General features: G+C 36.3%; 1 protein-coding gene across 1 annotated transcript in view; it reads right to left on the bottom strand.

Annotated features, from left to right (window-relative positions):
- GBE1 (1,4-alpha-glucan branching enzyme 1) overlaps positions 1 to 24,501 on the bottom strand; it is a 246,641-nt gene that overhangs the window by 61,939 nt on the left and 160,201 nt on the right. Inside the window, exons 8-12 of the mRNA XM_070597715.1 lie at positions 20,014 to 20,129; positions 17,738 to 17,865; positions 12,565 to 12,663; positions 6,617 to 6,727; positions 3,715 to 3,886 (exon numbers count right to left, since the gene is read on the bottom strand). Of these exons, the coding sequence (XP_070453816.1) occupies positions 3,715 to 3,886; positions 6,617 to 6,727; positions 12,565 to 12,663; positions 17,738 to 17,865; positions 20,014 to 20,129 (626 nt within the window). The remainder of the gene's footprint in view (positions 1 to 3,714; positions 3,887 to 6,616; positions 6,728 to 12,564; positions 12,664 to 17,737; positions 17,866 to 20,013; positions 20,130 to 24,501) is intronic.

Raw genomic sequence — 24,501 nt, 5'->3', positions numbered from 1 at the left:
ATTATTTTTTTGGTAATTTTCTCAAATTGGAAATCAGAAGAAAGAGACAACCAACAAGCTGCTGTCGTTTTCCGCTGTACAACATCAAGCATGTCCCTTTACTTCTCCAAGTTGCCCTCTCAGCAAAATGGGACTTGAACATCTACCTAGCACACCTTAGTACTCTGCTAACTTTCATCCAGGTTTCTTTTGAACTAAGACATACTATAAAAAATATATCTATATCAAGATTAAGTTAGATGATACATATGAAAGTGTTTTAGAAAGTATAAAACGCTACGTCATTATAAATGTACTTTTATTAATATTTATTATTTTAACTCTCTTATGATCAGTGACATAAAAATATAATCTTGCTCTCTCCTCTTCTATATTTGAGTCTTTCACGACTATATGCTAGAACAGGAAATATAAAAGTATTTATTCATAACCAACTAAAATAGCCTAGGAAATCAAAAAAGTCATAGCAAATATTTCTCGCTTTAACCAGAGTGAAAGAATTCTTTTTCAAACTCAAAATTAGGAGTCTATAAGACAAAAACAAACAAAACAAGTCAGCCAAACTGGTTTCATTCTGAGAAACTCCATATTGATCTTAATGATTTTTGATAAATAGAACACATATCTACATGCCTAACAAACGAATTTATGGGAACAGGTTTTAAAGAAAAATGACAAAAATGTGTCATTTTCTTACTTATTTTAACTCATTCTTTCTCTACTAGAGGGAAATAAAAATAAAATTCCAGAAAGCTAACAAGTTTAAAAATGCCTAAAACATGAGGAAACAATCAAGTTGCTCCATAGTCTTGAAGAATTTCTTAAATGGATCTTTTAAAACATTAATTTCTTACTTGCTACTTGAAAAAAATTACTTTGCTTAAAACTACAACTGGTGATTGCAGCTAATGAACTACTGCTAAAAATATTACAAGGTAATATTATATATAAATCTACACATATATTAAATATGTAGATATCTGATATCCTTTTTCAGAAAAATGTGACAGCCTTGTAATGGGCTAGATACAATGCTAGTTGCTACTAGTTCCTGGAGATATAAGAGTGAATAAAATACAGATGACCTCTATTCTCATGGAGTTTTAAATTTATCAAGGAAGTTGTGTATTTAATATTTTTTCAAGTGCAATTTTGTCAAGTGCCATGAAAGGTAAGTAGAGAGTGACATAAAAATGTATAACAGGGAAATCCAGTGTGGTTTGAGCTTTGGAAAGGCTTCCCTAAGGAAATGAGATTGAGGTAAAGGAATTGGTCAGGTAAGGGAGGGGGCGTTTGAGTGGGATGATTCCAAGAGGGGAGAAAACAAAATGTATGGAGTTCAGAGTGGAAGGGGGTTGGTATGTTCAATGAACTGAAAGAAGGCTTGCTTGGCTGGAGCAGAGCAATCAACCGGGAGACCCTGGGGAGACCCATTCACGTGAGGCTTACAGGTCACCTGGAGGACACTTAGTCATTGAAGCCATTAAGTACGACAGTGACATGATCAGAAAATGGAAAAAAAAGTATTTAGTCATCCTAGCTCATGGAGAAAGATTATATTTTATAAAACAACATCAATAATCAGAAATTATATAGCCATCTGGAGATTACCGATTTTAAAATTAGCAGAGAAATGCTTGATGTAGATAAGATATCAAGACAGAAAGGATTTAAAAAAGGTACTATATAGGAGTTAAACATTAGAAGCCATTTGTTTCAAGGACAAAAGCAAGAATAAAATTCAAAAGATCTCTTAGTCCTACATCAAAGAATAATCTCAAAATTATATTCAAAACCACCAATATTGTCAATTTACAGACCTTATAGAAAGAGATGCTAGAAATAATTACATTTATTTATTGTGTTACTATTGAAAGTTCCACGGGAAAAGTCTTCAGAACAGAACAGATGCTCAGCCTGCCTTAGGCTGAATATATATAGTTCAGGTGATAGCAATATAAATATTTCACAAAGTTTATGATGTTACTGGAGATTTGTTAATGTCCTAGCTGTCCATGCTGTTTTTACCCTCAGGGAAAATACTGACCAAGACTCACACTTGCCTTATTTGAAAGTTATCAATATTCAATTAACTAGGGCCATTAGGTCTCTGTCCTCTGCATATAGCTTTGTTTTACTCTGATGCTTGCCTGGAGGTTCTGTTATACGCTACAGGCTAGAACTGTCTTCAACAAAGGAGAGTCTCAGGAAAAGGACACTTAGGTACTTCAGACTACTGACACTGGACTTGTTGGTACAGGCTTCTGAGCTGACAGCGCCTACTCAACTTCCAGACCAAAACAGTAAACTGAGTCAGGATTCCCAGAATTCTCCGATGGAGGAGACTTCAAGAATTAGTGACATAGGACTGACTGCATGAACTTAGAGGTCTTATTTTATTTTGGTTCTCTGCTTGGAAAACTTTTCAGTTTCCACATATATAAGGAAGCTCTTTCACTTTTCTTTTCAAGCTATCTAGACTGTAACAATTTAATAAACTTCGGTTTTGCAAATGAAATAAAACATTTAAAAATGTCTCACTAAACCCTCAGTTCTCCTTACTTCGCGTGGTGGCATAGTTATTTACATAGGTTCACAGACTCCACCTTTTTATCAGGATATGATCGCATAAACAGATTGTGCAGTAATGGCCATTCTTGTGCATGACGCACATTGCATCAAGGAGGACCAGCTGCTTTTAAGGAGCTGAGGCTGATTTTACTTATGGATACCATGTCTATAGAGTCCACCTTGAAAATCTGGCCTGACTCTTGGCCTGGACAGTGTAGTCTTCCAGGTCAGGAAGGTCACCTCCTGGCAGGTTAGGAACATTAACAATTTTGGTGATCCTGAGAGGAGAGGAATACAGGCAAAGGCCACACAGGTGCAATCTGGTCTACGGTCTCTTGGGCTTGGCTTCCTAACCTCAAGTTGGCAGACAAGAAAGGCTTTTAAAAGTCCAATCTGAGATGCTTTATAAAAACTTCCAGACAGAAATGAATTAATCTGAAGCTCTAAGGCTTTTATTATAGAAAAATAAGTCAGCCTCCCATATGAATTTCCCAGTCTTTCTGTCTCTCTCTAGTCTAAAAGCTGGTGAAATCTCCTAAAACTCAAATGTTTAAATGGTCGTTGTTGACAAAATAGAACAGAAAAACTGTATTAGTTCATTTCTATATGTATCATTCAAGATCTTTCAGACAACAAGGACCTTTGAATATTCATATTTTTCCTATTTTTTAAAAATAAATAACTTTTTTGCCTGTCACAACATCCTGGACCTTGGTTTTCATATTTATTATACAAATATACTGAGGACAAGTACCTCAAAGAAGACCAACAATATTAACTTAATATGTTATGACATGACAATTACATCTTTCTCATGTTTAATGTGCAAACACTGCAGTAATAAAATAAACTCAGAATGATTAAATGAATAATAATAATTCTAAGTTCTAAAAATAGTTCACCCATTGGTTGATAATATTAAAAATAGCAGCTATTAGACTATTTTTGCATCATGTATTAGTATAACAGTAATCCTAGAATAATTTAATTTTTGCAGTTTATACATGACAGTATATTAAAGGAATAAAGTAATTTTCTATTTTAAATCTGAACAGCCAAATCAAAATATTCCACATTATATATGTCACATGTAATATTAGTTAGCATTTTAAATGACTGGATATGTGTTCCACTCATACTTACCCATGAAATTGAGATAGCCCTCTCCACCGAGTGCGTGAGTAATGAGTCGAATCATTTTGTGAAGCTGTATTCCACGATCAATAACTGGAGTAAAAGGGGTCAGAACACTCATGTTGGTATACATTTCGGCGTCCATCAACCAAAATGCCAGTGACTTATCCCCAACGAGTGCCTACAGAAATAAAAATCACTGAAATAAATGCAAAGAATAGCTACTAAGAAGCTGTGATCTACAGGAGAATAACACATGATTACACAGGGTGGAAAACTGTGTGCATTAGGATTAATTTCACGTAGTTTCCATTAGTTACTTTCTATACTGAAGGTCAGCTGGTAAAATACATTAGAGATCAACACACCTGTTTTCAAGACTGATTTTTATTTTATTTATTTATTTTTTTGAGGAAGATTAGCCCTGAGCTAACATCTGCCACCAATCCTCCTCTATTTTTGCTGAGGAAGATTGGCCCTAAGCTAACATCCGTGCCCATCTCCCTCTACTTTATATGTGGGATGCCTACCACAGAATGGCTTGACAAATGGTGCAAGGTCAGTACCTGGGATCAGAACCAGCGAACCCCGGGCCACTGAAGCAGAGTGTGTGAACTTAAGTGCTCTGGCACCAGGCCGGCCCCAAGACTGATTTTCATTTTGAAAAGAGCTTGGTGAAAAACTCATGAGAAGCTACCTGAATATTGGTTGTACCTGAGCAGATGCTTAAATTTTCTGAAATTGTAATAAACATTTATTGCAATGTTGAGAACACTAAACAGATTTTAAAACAGTTTGCATACCATGATTTTGTTTTGAAAGAATGGAAGAGTTTCTAAAAACTTATTTATATGTATATGTATTTAGACTTATGTGTATGTACTTACATGTATATGTAATTTATAGATGTAGATTTATTTTATATATAAAATATACATATAAACATATTATAAGGGACTCTCCTCCCCTTCAGCAGAGGGATGACAACTTTTTTTAAATGCAAAATTTGCTTTCTCATTGTACTTGTCATTTAATCTAAAATTAGTTTGTTTTATATGAAAATATAATAATTGATAAATGGAGCAGGTAACTCAGAAAGACCCTGAGTAGCAGAAGAGAGGCTTCTTAACAATCTAAATTATTCACGGTTACTAACAGCTAATTTATGTGAAGTATTCTTCACTGACAAAAAATTATATATAGTGAAACATATAATCGAGATTAAACCATAATCTCATTACTCTATTACAATTATTTTCACTTTTAGAAAAATATTTTTACTTACAAACCTATTATAATCCCTATTTTGATTTAAATGACTTTTAAACAAAAATACTGTTACAAGATGATCTACTCATTCTGTGGGTCTTGTCCTCATTCTGAGGGCCAAGAAAGAACTGGCTCAGAATATAGTTTCCGCCAGAAGAATTCCCAGAGCTTGATTAGGTGGTAATTGTCATCTATATTACTTGACTTCAAATTTTTTTGCTTTATCAAAACAGCATCTTCGTTTTCTGACTTATTTTAATACTTATGTTGAAGCCCTAACTCCTAATGTGACTGTACTTGGAGATGGGGCCTTTAAAGAGGTGATCAAGGTTAAATGAGCTTATAGGAGTGAGGCCCTAATCCAATGAGTGGTGTCCTTACAAGAGGAACAGACACAGGGATGCGTGTGCACAGCATCCGGGATCCAAACTGGTGAATCCTGGGCTGCCGAAGGGGAAAGTGTGACCTTAACCACTATGCCACCGGCCAGCCCTGCTTAGACTTTCTTAATAGTTAGAGGAGACACATGAAACACCACCTGTTTACCTTAAATGGCCAATTTCTGTTGAAATAACAGAGAAGTTTATTGTTTGAGCTTCAATTTTCTTAATACACATACTGCAAATAATTTCAAAATTTTTATTAGTTCTTTTTTAAGGTATAAAGAGTACATTTTATGTTATTTATGGTTATGAGGATTAATATGGCTTTAAATAACTAAATGGCCTTTTTTCCTCATTTATTTATGTTTATTGAGTGACTACTGGGAACAATCACAGTGCTAAGGCTGGAAACACAAAAGGTAATGGAAACAAATGTTCTGCCTAAATCACGATGAGAACGTGGAGGATGGGGCAGCTGTTTTTTCTTATTTGTATACTGGAAGACGGCTTCAGAGTGTGATATCTGAGCCAGGGCATTAGGTGTTTGTAGGAGTTTCAGGTGAATTCGGCATTTGCAGGTATGTGGGGGAAACTACCAGATTGAAATGCTGTCGACCTCTTCCGGAATGACTGGGAATTTTACAGTATTGAAAATACAGCGCTCGGAAGGTTGCGCAGAGAATGAAGACAGAAACTTTGGCTTGGGCCAGGACACGAGTAACCATGAATGATGAGCTTCAATCAAAAGATCTGGGTTGACAAAAAGCAGTTTTCTCTTTGGCAAATACCTCGCCTGCATTAGAGAGGATGGACTGGAGTGGAGACGGACAGGGGTCAGGGTGGGCAATTAGCAGGAAATTCCAGTGACTGAGGGGAAAAATGACAAAAGCTTGTCAAAAGGCACAAAAGAAAACCTCTAGGAGAAAACCTAAAATGGAAATTAAAATAAACCTGGATCAGCACCAACACGTCTCTCATTATAACAAAGAAAAACATGTAAAATAACATTTGCAACTGTCATTTACAATTTTTTAATTACAGTTTGGCAGGGTAAAAATGGTACTCCATTTTAAAGCTGGAATTTATAGATCTACAAAATAATTTAAAAATGTTTTTCAAGTATGAGGAGCTTTCATATAAAGATATATATAGCTATGTAAAATTAGTTATGTCAAATGCATTAACTATAGAAATTTGTATTTAGATATGTTAATCAAGACAAAGAGAGAGAGAAGGAATTTACACACGTATTCATTTACCTGATCATGGCTCTCTGCATAAGCGATGCACTTTTCAAGGTGGCGTCTGTTTGTGAGAGTGTACACTATGTTGCCCATGTTCCAATCTTCATCTTTAAACTCCTTAACTAGCTAGATGCGAGAGAGAAAACAATTTGAGTAAGTCATTATTGTTCTTACTTTAAATCCCAATCTGAGGGTAGACATCATATCAATCCAAATTATTTGACATGCAGATGCAAGTGCACCCATAACGCAAAGATATCCTTGTTTAAACTTTTACTGAAATCAGCTTTTATACAGGCTGTTGAAATGAAAGTGGTGTAGTGTGTGTGTGTGTGTGTGAGCTTCTGAGCAGATGGTTTGATCATCGCACTTTAGGATTTTTACAACCTGCCTGTAACAACTGTTGCCTCTTGATTAATGACCATGGGAAAGTGTTGTGGTGCAAGATGTCTTTCCGTAACTTTCACAAAGTGGATATACACTACTTGCCACATTTTTAGGTTTGAATGAAAAAAAAATTTAGCAGGAATAATGTTTTGTTCTATTCTTTAAAAATGATAAATAAAAAAAAGCTACTATTTCAAAGTTTAAAAGCTAATTATCATGAAATAATTATCGTCTTAACAGACCGCAGATTCTTGTCTCCACTTGAGTTGTCCCTCAGTCTCCAGTCTGGGTTCTGCCTCTCTAACGCCTCTTTGATGCCAATGACGTGGCCAGGATCTCAGAGCTGCTCTCTTAGGTCAGCAAGGGCTCTTTCTTAGGCAGACGCTTGCTGTACATGTTGGAAATGCTTTCCTTCTTAGTCCACCACTGCGAAACTCCTGATTGTTTTGTTTTGGTTTGTTTTCTCACCAGGATAGGCATCCTGCAAAGTCTCTTCCTCTGCCTGTCCTATAAAAGCTGGGGCTCCTCAGAGTTATGTCCTGAAAACAGCCTCTTCTCTTTTACCCAACACACTCTTTCTGCGTGGGCTCATTTCCCTGTCCAAGGTGTCAACTGCACTCTGATGGGCGGAATCTAAGACGCCCCCAGGATTCCTGCTCCCTGGAATATTACACTCTTTTGGGTAACCCTTTTCCTAGAGTGCGGGTGGGACCCTTCAACATGATGGATGTCCCCTGAAGAAACCGTGAGATAACAACTGAGTAATGTTTTCAGTTGATAAATTCGAGATAATTTGTTACACAGAAATAGAAAACTAATGCAGATTTTGGTAGAAGAAATGGGGCTCGGGCCCGCTTGTGTCTTCCTTTGCTGACTTTTTTTTGCCTATGGAATTCAGATGTGCTTAGCCATCCCCCATAACTGCAGTGTGACTCATTGGGCACCAGAGGGCAGACCGCTTAGGCAGAATAATAGCCACCCGCAGATGCTCACATCCTAATGCCCAGAATCTGTGAATATGTCACCTTACAGGGCAAAAGAACTTCAGAGATGCAATGAAGTCAAGGACATTGAGATGGGAAGATTATCCTGGATTACCCGGACGGGTGCAATGTAACTAGAGGGATCTTTCTAAAAAGGAGGCATGAGTTGACAAAGTAAGAGAGAGATTTGAAGATGCTATACTGCTTTGAAGATAGAGGAAGGGGCCACGAGCCAAGGAATATAGGTGGCTTTTAGAAGCTAAAAAAGGCAAGGAAACAAAGCCTCCAGAAGGAATGCAGCCTTGATTTTAGCGTAGTAAAACTTATTTCAGATTTGTGACCCACAGAACTACAAGAACTATTTGATAGTAAATTTGTGTTGTTTTCAACCACTAAGTTTATGGAAATGAGATACAACAACAATTTGAAACTAATGTATAGACCTACACAAATATACTTGATTAATTTTTGACAAACGTGCAAAAACAATCCAATGGAAGGAGGGTAGACTTTTCAACAAATCATGCTGGCAGAGATGGCTACCATAGGCAAAGAAAAAGAACCTTGATGTAAGTCTTACACACTGTACAAAATTTAACTCAAAATGGATCTTGGATTTAAATTTAAAGGTAAAACTACGAAATGTTTAATAGAAAATATAGGAGAGTCAAAGAATTCTTGGGCTTGTTACCAAAAGAGAGATCTCTAAATGAAAAAAATGATAAATTGCTGTCATCAAACTTAAACAAAGAACTTTTGCTCTGTGAAAGCCCACAAGAGGAGGATAAAAAGACAAGCAACAGGGGCTGCAGGCAGCCCAGTGTTTCGTTGGCTCGAATCCTGGGCGCGGACATGGCACTGCTCATCAAACCACGCTGAGGCAGCGTCCCGCATGCCACAACTAGAAGGACCCACAACGAAGAATATACAACTATGTACCGGGGGGCTTTGGGGAGAAAAAGGAAAAAAAAATAAAATCTTTAAAAAAAAAAAAAAAAGACAAGCAACAGACTGGGAGAAAATATCTGTCAACCACATATCCAACAGAAAACTCAAATCTAGACTATAGAAAGAACTCTCAAAACTCCACAGTAAATAAATGATCCAATTAGAAAATGGGTAAAAGACACGAACAGACATTTCACCGAAGAGGATAAACAGAAGGCAAACAGGCCATGAAAAGATGTTCACTGTCATAAGCCATTAAGAAAATGTAAATTAAAACCACAGTAAGATATCTCTATAACCTATTAGAATGACTAAAGTAAAAAGCAGTGACAACAGCAAATGCTATTGTGCAAGGATGTACAGAACCCGGATCTCTCCAATGTTGCTGGTGGGAATGTAAAATGGTATAGGCCACTCTGGAAAATAGTTTGGCGCTTTCTTAAACAATTAAACATCCAACTACTACTCAGTAACTGCACCTTTGGGCATTTATCCTAGAGTAAGGAAAACTTAGGGTCATACAAAAACCTGTAGGCAAATGTTTATGGCAGCACCTGGAAACAACTCGAATGTCTTTTTTTTCTTTTTAAAGGTTTTATTTTTTTCCTTTTTCTCCCCAAAGCCCCCCGGTACATAGTTGTACATTTTTAGTTGTGGGTCCTTCTAGTTGTGGCATGTGGGATGCCACCTCAGCGTGGCTCGATGAGCGGTGCCATGTGCGCGCCCAGGATTTGAACTGACAAAACACCGGGCCGCCTGCAGCGGAGCGTGCGAACTTAACCACTCGGCCAGGGGGCCAGCCCCACAACTCGAATGTCTTTTAAGGGGCAAGTGATTAAACAAACTGGGGTGTATCTACACCACGGAATATTATTCAGCAATAAATAGGAACGCAGTACTAATACACGCAGCAACCTGGATGACTCTCCAGAGAATTCTGCTGAGTGAAAAATGGCAATCCTGAAAGATTGCATACTGTATGATTCCATTTATATAACATTCTTGAAACAAATTTATAGAAATGGAGATCAGATTAGTGGCTGCCAAAGTTAAGGAGTGATGGGAGCAGGAGGGAAGTAGGTGTGGTTGTAAGGGCAACAAGAGGGAACCTCATGGTGATGAAAGTGTTCTGTATCTTGACTGTCCCAAGGTCAGCACCCTGGCTGTGATCTTGTACTACAGTTTTGCAAGCTGTCACCTTTGGGGAACACTGGTTAAGAGGACACCAGATCTCACTGTATTATTTCTTACAATTGTATGTGAATCTACAATTAGCTTAATATAAAAAGTTTAATTAAAAACTATATATAATAAAAAAGTACTAGGTACACAATACATATTTGGTGGAATTAATGGATAAATGAATGAATTCAATTAAACATTTACATCATCTTTACATGAACATTTCAGTTATTAGATAATAAAAATGACAAAAAAACAAAAGGAGACACAGTAAATTAGGCATATTTTAGATAGTCAAATATTTGTTCAGTAAATGATTAAACTAATATGATATGCCAAACTATTGATTTTGACTACAAGTAGAAAATGGTAAATAATTTGCTTTTGAACAAGAAAAACATGAATGAAATCCAGCATTCCAATCTAACTCACACCCTGTGAGTAGATAACGATGCATGCCATGTACATTCTGGGTACAGCTGTCATTTGGATTAATACACTTTTGTGTTTTATTGGCATTGGAGGGAATGACAGTCATTTATGGAATTATGTTTTTAAATGCACAACTTACAAAAGTAGGGGAAAATCCTGTCTTAGTTTTTTTTTAAATATTACTTTAACTCTGTCTAGTCTTACTAACTAAAGGCCTCACTTTGGCGATGCAAAAATATTTTTAAATAATTATATAAAACAGAAGATGACGAGGGCCAGCCATGTGGCCGATGGTTAAAGTTCCATCCACTCCACTTTGGCAGCCCGGGATTCACAGGTTCCGACCCTGGGCACAGACCTACACCACTTGTCAGCCATGCTGTGGTGGCAACCCACATATAAAAAACAGAGGGGGACTGGCACAGATGTCAGCTCAGGGTTAATCTTCCTCAAGCATAAAAAGAGGAAGATTGGCAGCAGATGTTAGCTCAGGGAGAATCTTCCTCAGCAAAAAAAACAAAAAGAAAAGAAAAGAAAAGAAAAAAAACACAGAAGAAGATGACATCTGCCTTCAGAGAATTTACAATCCGAGAGGACAGGATGTTCGTACCCTAAACACAGGACATGGGTATGATGTACTGCATAGTACAGTACCTTGAGCACACAAAGTACTAAAATGTTTAGTAAGTTAAAGATTTAAAAAGAAACTGCCATCATTACTCAGAGAAGGGAACATCCCAGTGTGATCTATGATTGACTGGAAAATAACTGAAGGTTGGTACAACTAGAAATATTCTTGAATCTGCACAAAGACTGGTGAAGACTTTTCAGCAGGCTGTTAAAAAAGAAGCATTTGGCACTTGTGAGGGGAAAAAGTCTGCCTGGAAGACTAGAAAGATAGAAATAGTAAGAGATGGTGGGTGGATAAAGAACCTTAAAGTAAGGTGAGAAACTTCAAGTCCACAGCATTTTTTTTTAAATAACAAATATAAAGTAACTTTCCCAGGTATTAAAGCTAGAAAACTCATTTGTTTGTTTGCTTGACTTCTAAGTCTAACCTTCATTGTAAAACACCTGCCTTTTGACCTGACAATGTTTGAAGAACCATTAGAACTGGAGAAGTGGAAGTTGTGTTGGTAGAGGTCTAACGTCACGTCACGGCTGTGCACTGCACAAATTGCCTGGGCGGGTCGGAAGACAGGTAAGAGATGACTGCAGTCACCACTTCCTTCGGAGCAGGCTCTATGGTTTTTCACGCCAAGTTAAGCACATCTACCATTGTGATCTCAAGGCACCAGCTCACTTCTGTACTCAAGGGCTCGTCAGAAAGCTGGGATTATTCGATGCATATCTGACTCCTTACACATATTCAGCATTTGATTAAAGACTTGGCCACTCAAAAATGTGCTCTATCAAATCTAAGTCTATGTAACAACTTCAGTCTTTTAGGTAAACATTAAATGAAACAAAACATAATCCAAACTTGAACTGTTACTAAATTTAAAAAAATTCTATTAGAAATGATGTACAATTATTCATTCCTAGTGCCTGACACATGGCAAGGACTTTTAAATGCTGAATGAAGGAATGGGTGAATCGAAATCTGTCGAAGAAAAACCATCCTAAGAAGCAAGTAGTGCGAATTATGGAGTAACTTCTACATTAATTGATGATTTGCAGGCAGAAATGGATGCTTTGATGAACTTTAATGTGTTTTAAATATAGAGCACTAAAGATTTCACATAATTGCATTGTTAATGCAAAATTCCATTTACACAGCTAACATTATATTAATCATATTTTGCCCTTGCCTGAATAATGCATGTATGAATACTTTAAATAAGAACTTTTAGAGGTTTGAGAAGCACCTTATTAAAAAGCACAAGAATCAACACACTAATGAGAGAATTTAATACTTCAATTATAATACCTGTAACTAATGAGCACAACTAAGAAATAAATCAAAGAAATAATAAATAAACCAACATAATACATATATCCACAGGAAAAAATAATTACATATAATCTTACCTGGATCCATTTGTCCGGAATTGCCATGGCTAATCTATAGTCAAAGCCACCCCCTCCCTGGGAAATCGGAGAACACAGAGCCGGCATTCCTGAGACATCCTAAGACAAAGTACATCAGCATCATCAGCTCGCGCTGCTCAAAGGTTTACTAAATAGCCTTCTGACAGCAAAGTCAGAGCCAATAAAGAAAAACAATAAATAGGGGCACGTGTTTTTGGAGCATTTTGGAACATAACTGTGAAAGTAGATAAAATTGTGATAGCATATCTCATTTCCTAATAAGATTATGTGTAATCTCCTGTAAACTGCAGGACAACTTTGATCTCGCAAAGTTATTTTTCTCTTTTCCTTGGTATCACACAGAGAACACAAAATAGTAAACCTATCACTGCTAAAGCATAGTTTCTTTTTTTGTGGTGAGGGATTGGCCCTGGGCTAACATATGTTGCCAATCTTCCTCTTTTTGCTTGAGAAAGATTGTTGCTGAGCTAACATCTGTGTCAATCGTCCTCTATTTTGTATGTGGGATGCTGCCACAGAGTGGCTTGATGAGAAGTGTGTAGGTCTGTGCCCGGAATCCGAACCCATGAGCCCTGGGCCACCGAAGCAGGGCACATGAACTTAACCACTAAGCCACTGGGCTGGCTCCTAAAACATAGTTTCTTAGACTTATATTTGGGCTACTGTATGAACACTTTTTACTAGCTGTTGCTTTCATAAAACACAAAAATACATGTGGCATATATCTGTTATACCTGTTCCCTCTGTATACAGCACTGACATGGAGTGTACTTGGTGAGCACTTAGCTTCCAACGAAACGGAAAATAGAGTTAGTACATTAAGAGTGAAGCAACAGATGGCATTCACTACAGTCAGTTATGCTTGCAAAGGGGCTCTGAGGTCATCTCGCGGATCTCCTCATTTAGAAGATACAGAAGCCAGGGCTTATTGAGGTGTAGGGCTCTCTAAAGATATATGCTTCTCAAAGGCAGAGCCAGGATTCAGATGTCAGGCCTTTCGACAGTGTCTTTCTACTCTGTCATGCCACCACTAGGTTATGATAATCAAATAAAAAAACAATCAAACAGGTAAGTAAAAAAAGAAAATTGGTATAAGGACCCCACTGTAACAAAATACATTATTGTAAAAACTGCAGCAAAATATGAGCCAAGTACTAGCAATTCTAACTCCACAATGTTTCAAATAAATCCTTTCCCTTCGCTCCATTTCTACAGCCACTATCTTACTTAATCTTCATTTTGCTTGCTTGGACCATTTTATTTCCAAATGGAACCCCCCCATGTCCAGTTTCTTTTCACACCCACTGCTGCCAAATTAACATCTTGTGAGTCTGTTCCTATTACTGCGCGTCAATAGCTTTCAACAGCCGACAACTGAAAACTTAAACTCCGTCGCTTAAATTCAACAATCATACTTTCAGCATTGATGATATAATTTACTCTCTGATGCCTCACTTGCTATTAGAATGTAAGACTCATGAGGCAGGCGTTTTGTTGCTGTTGCTGTCGTTCCCTGATACACGCCAGGAGTCTAGAGTAGTGAAGAGGACCCGGCACAAAGCAAGAACTCAATAAGTATTTGCTAAGTGGATGAATGAAGATGCTTTCAAGGATTTAAAGATAAACAACACATAGTATTTGACCTGCAGGATTGATAAACTAGAACCTGAATAAACATGCACACACTTACTGTCATGAAATGACAATGTGATGTAGTGGTTATTATCGTTAACTGAAGGAAAGAGAAAGTGCAATGGAGAGACCTACATCTTTCCACCATTATTTCCACTATTTCAAGTATTAAAAACATCATCAGCTTTGAGATAGTTACTCCTCCCTGTGGTTGTCACAAGCTTTTCTATGCGTGTCATTGCCCAAGCTCTTCCTTGGATTATTATCCTTATTTCCTGTAAAAGATTATCACATACCCTGAGCTCTCTGCGACCTAACGCACACGCTTCCTCTTCCGTAAGATCATCCCCAAACTCTTTCCCCAAAAAAGCTGGAAAAAAAGAAAGAGATGACCTCCCTGGACTTCCAAAAGAATTCATTGCTTTCTAATGGCAGAGAGGTACAGTTAAATACGAGAATATGGTGAAACACATCCATAAGAAAACAAAATATTTCTCAATGATATCTTATTTCTATATAGTACTTTATAGTTTACAAAAGTGAAAAAAGAAATTTAAAAAAGTGAAAAAGAATGAATGGTTAAAAGAATCCACTTTAAAAGAAGTTATACTTATCAAAATATGTCACATTTTCACAGATATGATAGGAATTCAGTTCAATTCCTTATAAACACTGACTGAATATGTATTAAATATCAGGCACCTATGTTACACACTTGAATTACAGATACAATGCCTTCCTAGAAGAGTTTTCATAAGACTGGTGATAGGCTGGTATTAAAAATCAAGATAAGGGGCCAGCCCAGTGGCGCAGCAGTTAAGTTCGAAGGTTCTGCTTCTGCGGCCCGGGGTTCACCAGTTCGGATCTCGGGTCCAGACATGGCATTGCTTGACAAGCCATGCTGTGGTAGGCGTCCCACATATAAAGTAGAGGAAGATGGGCACGGATGTTAGCTCAGGGCCAGTCTTCCTCAGTAAAAAGAGGAGGACTGGCAGCAGATGTTAGCTCAGGGCTAATCTTCCTCAAAAAAAAAAAAAAATTAAGAATCAAGATAATTTTTTTCAAGAAAATAATAAGGTGTATTCTATATTTGGTCTAATGGTAGTTTTAGGAAATAGTTTGATAGGAAATAAAATCTAAGAAAAATATTTGGACACCAACTGGTCTTGACTCCTAAATCTGAATCCTAGAAAGCTGCCCCTTTAATGAATATGAGATATTTGCAGCTTTCTTTTGAAAATGGAGAGTTATTGACTACCCTTTTAAAATCTAAAACTAAAAAACAGATTAACATAAAGGTCACTAGCATAAATATAGTTCAAATATAAACAAGTTGATACCAACACAGTACAGTAAAATAATCATATGTGTTTCAAAGGAAGTTGAAATAGTTTTAGTTCTTTAATATTTAAAGATTACTTATGACTATTCTGGAGTGGGGGGAGAACCTCAATTAAAAATGTCTTTAATTAATATAAAAAATATAATAATGTGGAATGGTCGATATATTCTAGAAAAAAAGGCTTTAAATTTAATAACTGTCTTTATAAATAAATTCAAATTTCTACTGTAGGACTTTATATAAATTATATTACTTATTTATTATACCACATTGCTTTCTCTTTTTTTTAAAGATTGGCACCTGGGCTAACAACTGTTGCCAATCTTTTTTTTTTTTTTCTGCTTTATCTTCCCCAACCCCCTGTACATAGTTGTATATCTTAGTTGCAGGTCCTTCTAGTTGTGGGATGTGGGACGCCGCCTCAACATGGCCTGAAGAGCGGTACCATGTCCGCGCCCAGGATCTGAACCCTGGGCCGCCGCAGCAGAGCGCGCGAACTTAACCACTTGGCCATGGAGCTGGCCCACCACATTTCTTTCTTAAAAAAAAAGTTCATGAGGATCAATTCCACATTTTGAAGTGACTCCCACTAGACAGAAAAGTGATGTATTGAAATTGAAGTAGTTTTCAATTTAAGTAGAATAAATTGAAGACACATCTTGTTAAAAAAAAAAATCTAAAACCAAGTAACACAAAGTCGGCTAAAGTCTCAAAGTTTCATTGGTAGAAACACTGATAATCAGACAAGAGCTCCCTAGATGATGAAACTATTCTACTTGAAATGAACGGAAAGATCAATGTAACAATTTTAAGTTTCATCAATTAAATAATTGCTGCTTTTTCTTCAGTACCCACTTTTGATTTGTGCTGTCATTAATTGTTTGTAGTAATTTGAAACATAATGTCTCTGCTTTGAATTGCCATAAATATAACTGGCAAACTAATTAACTTTTTTGATGTTTGACAGATAAAATTAAAATATATAAAAGACAAACTAAAAGTTTAAAATACACTCTGATTGATGTTAAACGATATTCAGCACATAAAGTATTAGCAAGACTTATAAGCTATGACCACATGCAGGAAGGGAGAGCATGTGAAATAATACAGGGTATCAAAAGGGTATTATAATTGTGGATTTTTAAAAATTCTATATAAGAATTTATTGCAGGAATTTAGGGTCCATCGCTCTATTTCTATTCCTAGAAGATATTTAGAAGGAAAGAGGCCTAAAGAGAGTAACTGGTCTCTATCCAGAGATAAACGAGGGAATCATACCACCTAGCTGGAGTTTGGGGTTTTGAGAAATGATGGACAGAAAAAAGCCTGTACACATAAAAAACACCACAGGAAGGAGACTGTCACCTCTGCATTCATTTCAATGAACTTAATGCCAACAATGTGAGAATACACCTTAACTCTGAGTCTTCTAACAATAGTCTTACTATTTTTATATGCTAACCACAACACTTCGTATAGAACAGTTTTAACATACTAAATCCAATTTTAATAATAATTCTTAGTTAGAAAACTCAGAAAACCAAAGGGATTTTACTATTAAATCTAAATTAGCATAGGCATTTAACAAACTTCTTAATTTATCACATTTATCACCAAGAGGGGAATTGTCAATTATGTATATACCGAATTCTATCATTACATTGCAGCTTTGGGACAGTTAATCAGGAACCTTTAGTACTCATGAATAACTAGTGAACATTTGGCAGCTGGAGAGCAGGTACGTAAACAAGAAAGGTAAGCGCATCAGAAGCAGAGAGGCTGCAGAGAAGCGTGCGGGCAGCCATCCATACCACTCTAACGACTAAACCAGGAAAGAAAAGATAAGTAAATAAATAGACAGGCGCACATTAATATTCAATTCTTTTCTCTGCTGAAGGTCTCATGGTGAAGAACCTGTCCACTGATTAGGATATTTCACTTTCTAACCACTGGCATTTTCTCAACAATGGAATGATAAGTAATTAGCGTACACTATCTGCTAATAGGAGAACTGAATTCTAAAGGATATGCTGCCTACACAAGGCAGCTGCACTACAGTCAGGGAACAATTTCAGTTACGCAATTATTGATAACGTGAGACTGATTATTCAAATAGTGTGTGCTGACCAACGCTCTCCATTAAAGGGGGTCAGAGGGCAGAGATCATTATGGCTTTACCTCAGCTATTGTGATAGAATCCGGATACAACGTGTGAACCAAATGATTGGCCAGCATGAGATAAGTCAAGGCGTCTTCATCTACTTGGAGTCCAAAATATTCATGGTAATCACCTGAAAAGCTTGCACCTAGAGAAAGGAAAATCAACATGGATGCATTATGTTAACACGCAAGTCTTAACTCTGCACAAATGCCCCCACCAACTAGTTTGTTGATATCAGTTCTGTTATCATAGGAAAGAGTAATGAGTCTCGATACCACACAACGTTACCATCAGCAAATCTATGATCAACTTAGAAAAGTACTCCACATCAACTTCCAGAGTTCGGACAATACTACAATTCAATTTTTGTTTCACAAAAGCAAACAAACAAAAACACTTGATTTAAAATTTTAATTTAACTTTAACTGAATTTTACAGCAGAAAAATAAAATGAAACGATACTGAAGAGAATTCCAAATTTCAACTTTTAGATATATTTTTTTGTCACATCAAGAGATGTTAATGTTAGCTAGCTCCTATTAGGGACCTGTGACATAAAGAAAAGCAAATATGAAAAACATCATAAAATTAAGACATAATGTTTATAGAATTTTAATATGGGCTTCCATTTATCCAATATGGATTTCCTATGACGACAAAAAGATTTTAACATTCTCCTACCTCCTTCCACCTCCCCTTCCTCCACCACCTAATCTGGGCTGCTTATGGCATATTTCACTTACTGGGTTATACTGTTTACTTTCTATTCCTTCAGTTGTCTGCTCTTATTTTTAATTAAATCAAATTACTGCTCAACACCTACCTATTTTTCCTCTGCTTCCCTTTATCTAAATTGTTTATTTTGACTCACTTTTTTCAGTTTGCTGGATTCCATCACTGAAAGATATTTTCATGTATAATTATGGACATTTTATTCCACAGGTTCTTTCAAATTTATAACTCTATAGCAATTCAACTATCAAATTCTTGAGTGACACTTTGTTTCCCTAAGGATTTTGTAGACATTGCTGATGGCAATGGAGTAGTTCATATGAGTCCAGCCCTTTTTTCATCCATGCAGGTAAATTGCTTTTTCTTGCTAAATGTCACCTGATGAACTTTTCTTTATCACTGAATTTTATAAATTAAACACTCTGTGTCTTGATGTTAATTGCTTTATCTCAATTTTTTTCTGATATATTATGTGTTCTTTTGCAATTTTAGTTTCGGTTTTTTCCCTCTCATTTCAAAGGGGGAAAACATGTTAAGTAACTCAGAGTGTGTTTCTTTACCATTTCATGGGCTCTCTACCCATAAAAAGTATATCCTATATCCATGGACTTCAGTTCATTTCCCCAATTCCAAAATTCCTAGGAAAATACCCAGCCCTCAGCAGAGGGAGTTTCTACAGGGGCGTGTAGGAGTTTTAATCTAGAAGAGGATCTTTCCGGAATTTGGCCACGCTTGCCTTTTTCATCCCCTAAGTCAGCTTCTCTCCAAACTGGAGAATATGCATCAAATCTGTCATGTTTTATAGATTCAACTTCTTTCCTAGGAACACTTCACGGGGGCAGCACCAGGGCCAGAAACAGATAGCAGCATGCTTTGAATAAAGCTTCTTTCTTGGCAGCCACTTTTCCAGATTTACAGCCTAAAGTCCCTTTTTTGGAGTGGCTGTTGCTGGTAAATATTTGGTCATTAAAAAATAATAACTGTTCGCCATGTGATCTATTGAGGGATTAGGATTCTGTGATCCTACTTCTTTGTACAATTTTTAAACTAAAGATCTCTGATCAATATTTTAATTACAAATTAATTTACAATTTAATTTTAACTGAGTACATCTATATTTAAAATATACATACTTTCTTCAATGTTTAATATGCAAAGGAACCCACATGTTCACAAATGTTCTCATTTATTCTTTTTGTTATTTATTTTTCATTGCAAATGCTGTCACGTTCACAGGCTGAGTATGCTGCAATAAATACTTTCCTTAAAAAACGTTTTTAAAAGAAAGCTACATACTAAGGATAGCATATTATTAAGTAGATATATTTCAAGGAGAATCATTGTCTTTCATTTGCTTATACAATGTACTTATACCCAACCTCTTGCCAAAAAAAATCAGAAGTGACTAGAGAAAAGCAATACGCATCATAACTAATGAAATCCAAGCCAACAATAACAGTCATTGCAGCTTCTGTAACTGAACCCCAAACTTGGTTATAATCTTCCAGTAAAAAACAAAATAAAATCATTAGTTATGTCTGTAACACATCAGGCTACCTACCAATTCCATGGTGATGATAGAGCATGGATGTAACACCATCAAAACGAAACCCATCAAAGCCATATTCTTCCAACCACCATCTTATGTTTGACAGAAGGAATCTTAAAACTTCCCAGCTAAAATATTAGAGAAATATACATTTAAGAACAATGTATATAATGCTTTCCTTAATTGTTATACATCGTTTGCTGAGAGTTTGAATTAAAATTATAAATCTCTCTCTTAGGAACCATGATGTTTAAAGGAATAATCTCATAGAAAAACCAAAAACTACTAATAATTTACTTCATTTGTTTGATGAAATTCATTCAAAAAGGAAAAATTATTAAATGTCTTTAGCCACAAAAATCACTTAATGTCTGAGAAAAACAGAAAAAATGTGTAAGTCGGGTCTGAAGTGCAGGGACTCCGTCATGTTCAATGTTGTGCCCCCAGCCACTGTGCACTGATTAATACACAGTAGTGCTTACCCCCCAAAAAATCTGTTACTTATTTGTGAATTTTCATCAAGATTTTTCATGTAACATAACCAGTTATTTAGTTTCTCCTTCTAGAAAATATAATTTCATTATCAGTAGAAAAACTGCCTTCAGTGTTTGTCTGCTTAAAATAGCTCCTCGTTCTATAATTTCAAACAGATGCAATTCGGAATAAAAAGTAAGGGAAAAAAGGACTTAAAATCAACCACACGATAAGCAATACTACATTACTAGATTACTGCTTTCCGGGGGTTAAAAAAAGAGACTTAATTACTAAAAACACATGTTTCATAAAGGAAGAAGTTCTACAAGGTAAAGAGTCCTACATCCATAAAAACAGAAAGAGAACAAAGAACCGTTATAACTCAATTAAAAACGCCACATGAAACCAGCTTATTTCAGACAAGTGAAAAGAGGGCCTCAGCAATTAGTATTTTCTAGTCATACGGTTATGGGTGAGTTCTCTATCTTATTATAACCGTGGTTTCAAGACTTTAATACCTCATTTAGTTTAATGACAAAGCAGTAAGAGTGTACACAAATCTCTAACCCAGTTGAAATTTATGCATTTTCTTAAACTTTACATATATTAAAGAGCAATCCGACATGAGTGGAGATGAGGTCATCACAATCAACTCCAGAATTGTAAATCTAAACTTTGGGGAAAGATGAGTGTTCTGGGTAATTAACTGCTTTAAATAAGTTGCTTTGAGTTCTGAAAACTTACTGAAAGTTAAAAAAAAGAAATGAAAAAACAGAAATCCAAGCAATCCAGTAGATAGGAAAAGGGAGCCAGGAGGTTGGTTCTAGATTGTTACGTCCAAGCCATGATAAAGGTAGAATTTGATTATGTTTCTATTAATACATATTCATGTAGGGTTTAAGGAAAAAAATTCTGTTTAACAAAAACAAATGAATGAAAAGAAAGAGGTATTCTTCAACAGAATGAGATCAAAATTACTCTATTTTGTATAGGAATTTCTAATATTTAAACTTTCTTTGAAGATGTTTTTTAAATTAATAAACTACTTTTTTTTTACAGCAGTTTTAGGTTCACAGCAAAATTGAAAGGAAGCATATCTATACTTTTTAAACAAGTTGCTATACGAATATTTCAGAAGGGAGACAAGAATAAATTTGCATATCAATAATCCTTTGTAAATAATGTTTTGGAAAGGATATATCTTTTTCTAATTTGGCCATTTGACTCGTAATGCGTATTTTACTTTTGAAAGGTAAATTGAAAGATATTTTTTTGCCAAAAATATCCCAGAGTAGGAACAAAACCTGTTTAAATACTAAATATCTTGGGTAGATGTATGGAGATACGACCCTGTAACCCAGAGAGGACAAACTGTCTGGACTGTGACAGGCACCTCTGCATTGTTTAGCTTGCAGAGTACTTTAAATTTTTCAGTTTCAATTTCTGTAGACAGAACATGTATTTTCTAGCTCATCCCAGTCCCTGCCTGCCTTCCACATTTTCACATACCAATGCTATTTACTTATTTACATCACCAGCTTGGGCTTGTGAACACTTGCTGTCAATTTCTAACATAAATATCATGGACTGGATGTTTTCCGGGTAGACACAGGTTCAAATGTGAAAACTGTGTCCTAATATCCCTACAAAAATAAAAGAAAAATAAGAGCCAATGTTACAATTCAACGAAAAACAGAAAAAAGAGATGATGTGAATTTAATAACTGGAAAAAAAGCATTGCCCAATATCACATAGTTGATTAAAGGCAGAATTACTAAATGTCCTTCCGATTCCTGCTACTACAATATTTAATCCAGTCTCTTTTTGACCAAAAGGAGTAATAAAATTGCATTTAACATATTAAAAGAAAAAGACATCTTTAGCTGTAACTATGTGAGTAAAGAGATTCTCGGCATGGATGAACAGGAGAGGAATTTCCGGCGGGGATCAGAAAAGAAAGAATAAGAACAATGGAGGATCTAATTAAAAAGTTCTAACAGGTTAAAAAAAAACTAAAGTCTATTCTTCAAACCTCTAAAATGCTCTTAAACTGAAACAATGGCTAAACAACATAAACAATCCTAAAAAAAATCACCACAAGATTAAACTAATAGGAATAAATCAAACCTGTACTGCTTTCAGAATAATTGGTTTGACTATATTTTATGAATCATTAATGAAACATAAAATAGATGTGTTGTCTCTAGAGACAGAAAAGAGACACTTAAAATTTACAGGAGAGCAAACTTTCTAGAACAGAAATAGTAAAGAAATTAAATTTGGAATGTTTTATTTTTTTAATAAAATCTCAGGCAATACATAACAGGAAAAACAACCAGGCTTAAATTTTTAAAGTTAGTAGCAACAAATGAAAGCAAAAGTTAAATATATCAATTCTCGGATTATATCCATTTTCTAAAAATAGTTTAGTAAAAAGAGTTAAGTAAAACAAACAGACTAGTATTACAAGGGTAACATTTTATAAACCAGCCTTTGTTGTTTAAGAAAAAATGAACTATCAGTGCAGAAAATAGGAGCAAAGACAGACTTATAAATATGTTCCCAATATTTCTGTGGTCCAAATGTTTTGTCTCTGATCATCTTAGCATGACAAATCTAGACAGAGTAATTCACTCTCTATAAAATCAGTGTCCTGATGAAAATAATTTTAAAACACATTCTTGTATTCAGGTCACAAAATCAGGTTTACGGATCTAGCAAGACAGAGAACCAGGAAGACTGAGGTTGGAGTTTATAAAATAACCCCCATGCACATGAATACTTGCATGAACACAATTCAGAACTCAAAGTTAAAAACGGTAGGTCATAGAGCATTTATAGTGTTATTGAAACGAAGATGTAGTTTTCTTTTTCTTACACTATGTAAACATCCAACTTAACGGAGACAATGTATTTAACTATTATGTATATACATTTATCCCAGATCACTGTAGTTCAATCACAAGAGGAAAGCTGAGCCAGGGGTCCTCCAGACCACCTCTAGGTCCAGTGATTCACTGGGAGGACGCACAGGACTCAGCATATGGTCGCGCTCACAGCTATGATTACAGCAAAAGGATAAACAGCAAAATCAGCAAAGGGAAAGCACACGGGGCAAAGTCCGGAGGAGTCTAGGCGCAAGCTTCCAAGAGTCCTAACCAGGTGGAGTCACAACAAATTCCTCCAGCAACAAACTCTCACCACACTTGTGAAGTGCTGTCTATGGGGAAGCTGATTAGAGACTCAGTGCCCAGCAGGTTTATTGGGTGGCCGGTGACTGGGCATCCTGTGTCTTAGGGCGTGTCAAAATCTAGACTCCCAGAAGGAAAGCGGGTGTTCAGCATAAGACACATTGTTTATAGCAGGAGTTTAGGAGCAGGGAGCCATTGTTTTCAATTCCGGGAATGGTGAGAACCTTCCCGAAACCCAAGTTCCCAGGCACAGGCCAAGCGCCAATTTCGCAGGCAGGCGCTTCTAAGGATAGCAGTTTTAGTCCAGCTATATCAGCTCTTTTCTGCACAAAAGCAGAGCCTAATATTTGTTACATAATTATAAAAGACTTACTATAGGTTACTGGAGAAAAAATTCTTCTAAAGGCATTTTATTTCAGACAGACTCAACCTCAAAACCAAGAATCTAAATACCTAAGGACCCCTGGCTGAGGTACTCTGCTCTGTACTCTACCTTCCAGCCATCACATGGATAACAAAATCATGAAGCTTGCACGTGAATGAACTAGTTCACCGAATCTAAGATTTGCCTTTTTTTTTTTTTTTTTTTTAAAGATTTTATTTTTTCCTTTTTCTCCCCAAAGCCCCCCGGTACATAGTTGTGTATTCTTCGTTGTGGGTTCCTCTAGTTGTGGCATGTGGGACGCTGCCTCAGCGTGGTCTGACGAGCAGCGCCATGTCCGCGCCCAGGATTCGAACCGACGAAACACTGGGCCGCCTGCAGCGGAGCGCGTGAACTTAACCACTCGGCCACGGGGCCAGCCCCAAAGATTTGCCTTTTAAATAGGACACTAGA

Source organism: Equus przewalskii, chromosome 27 (assembly GCF_037783145.1).
Source record: "Equus przewalskii isolate Varuska chromosome 27, EquPr2, whole genome shotgun sequence".
Classification (NCBI taxonomy): domain Eukaryota; kingdom Metazoa; phylum Chordata; class Mammalia; order Perissodactyla; family Equidae; genus Equus; species Equus przewalskii.
This window is presented reverse-complemented; position numbering and strand designations above follow the sequence as displayed.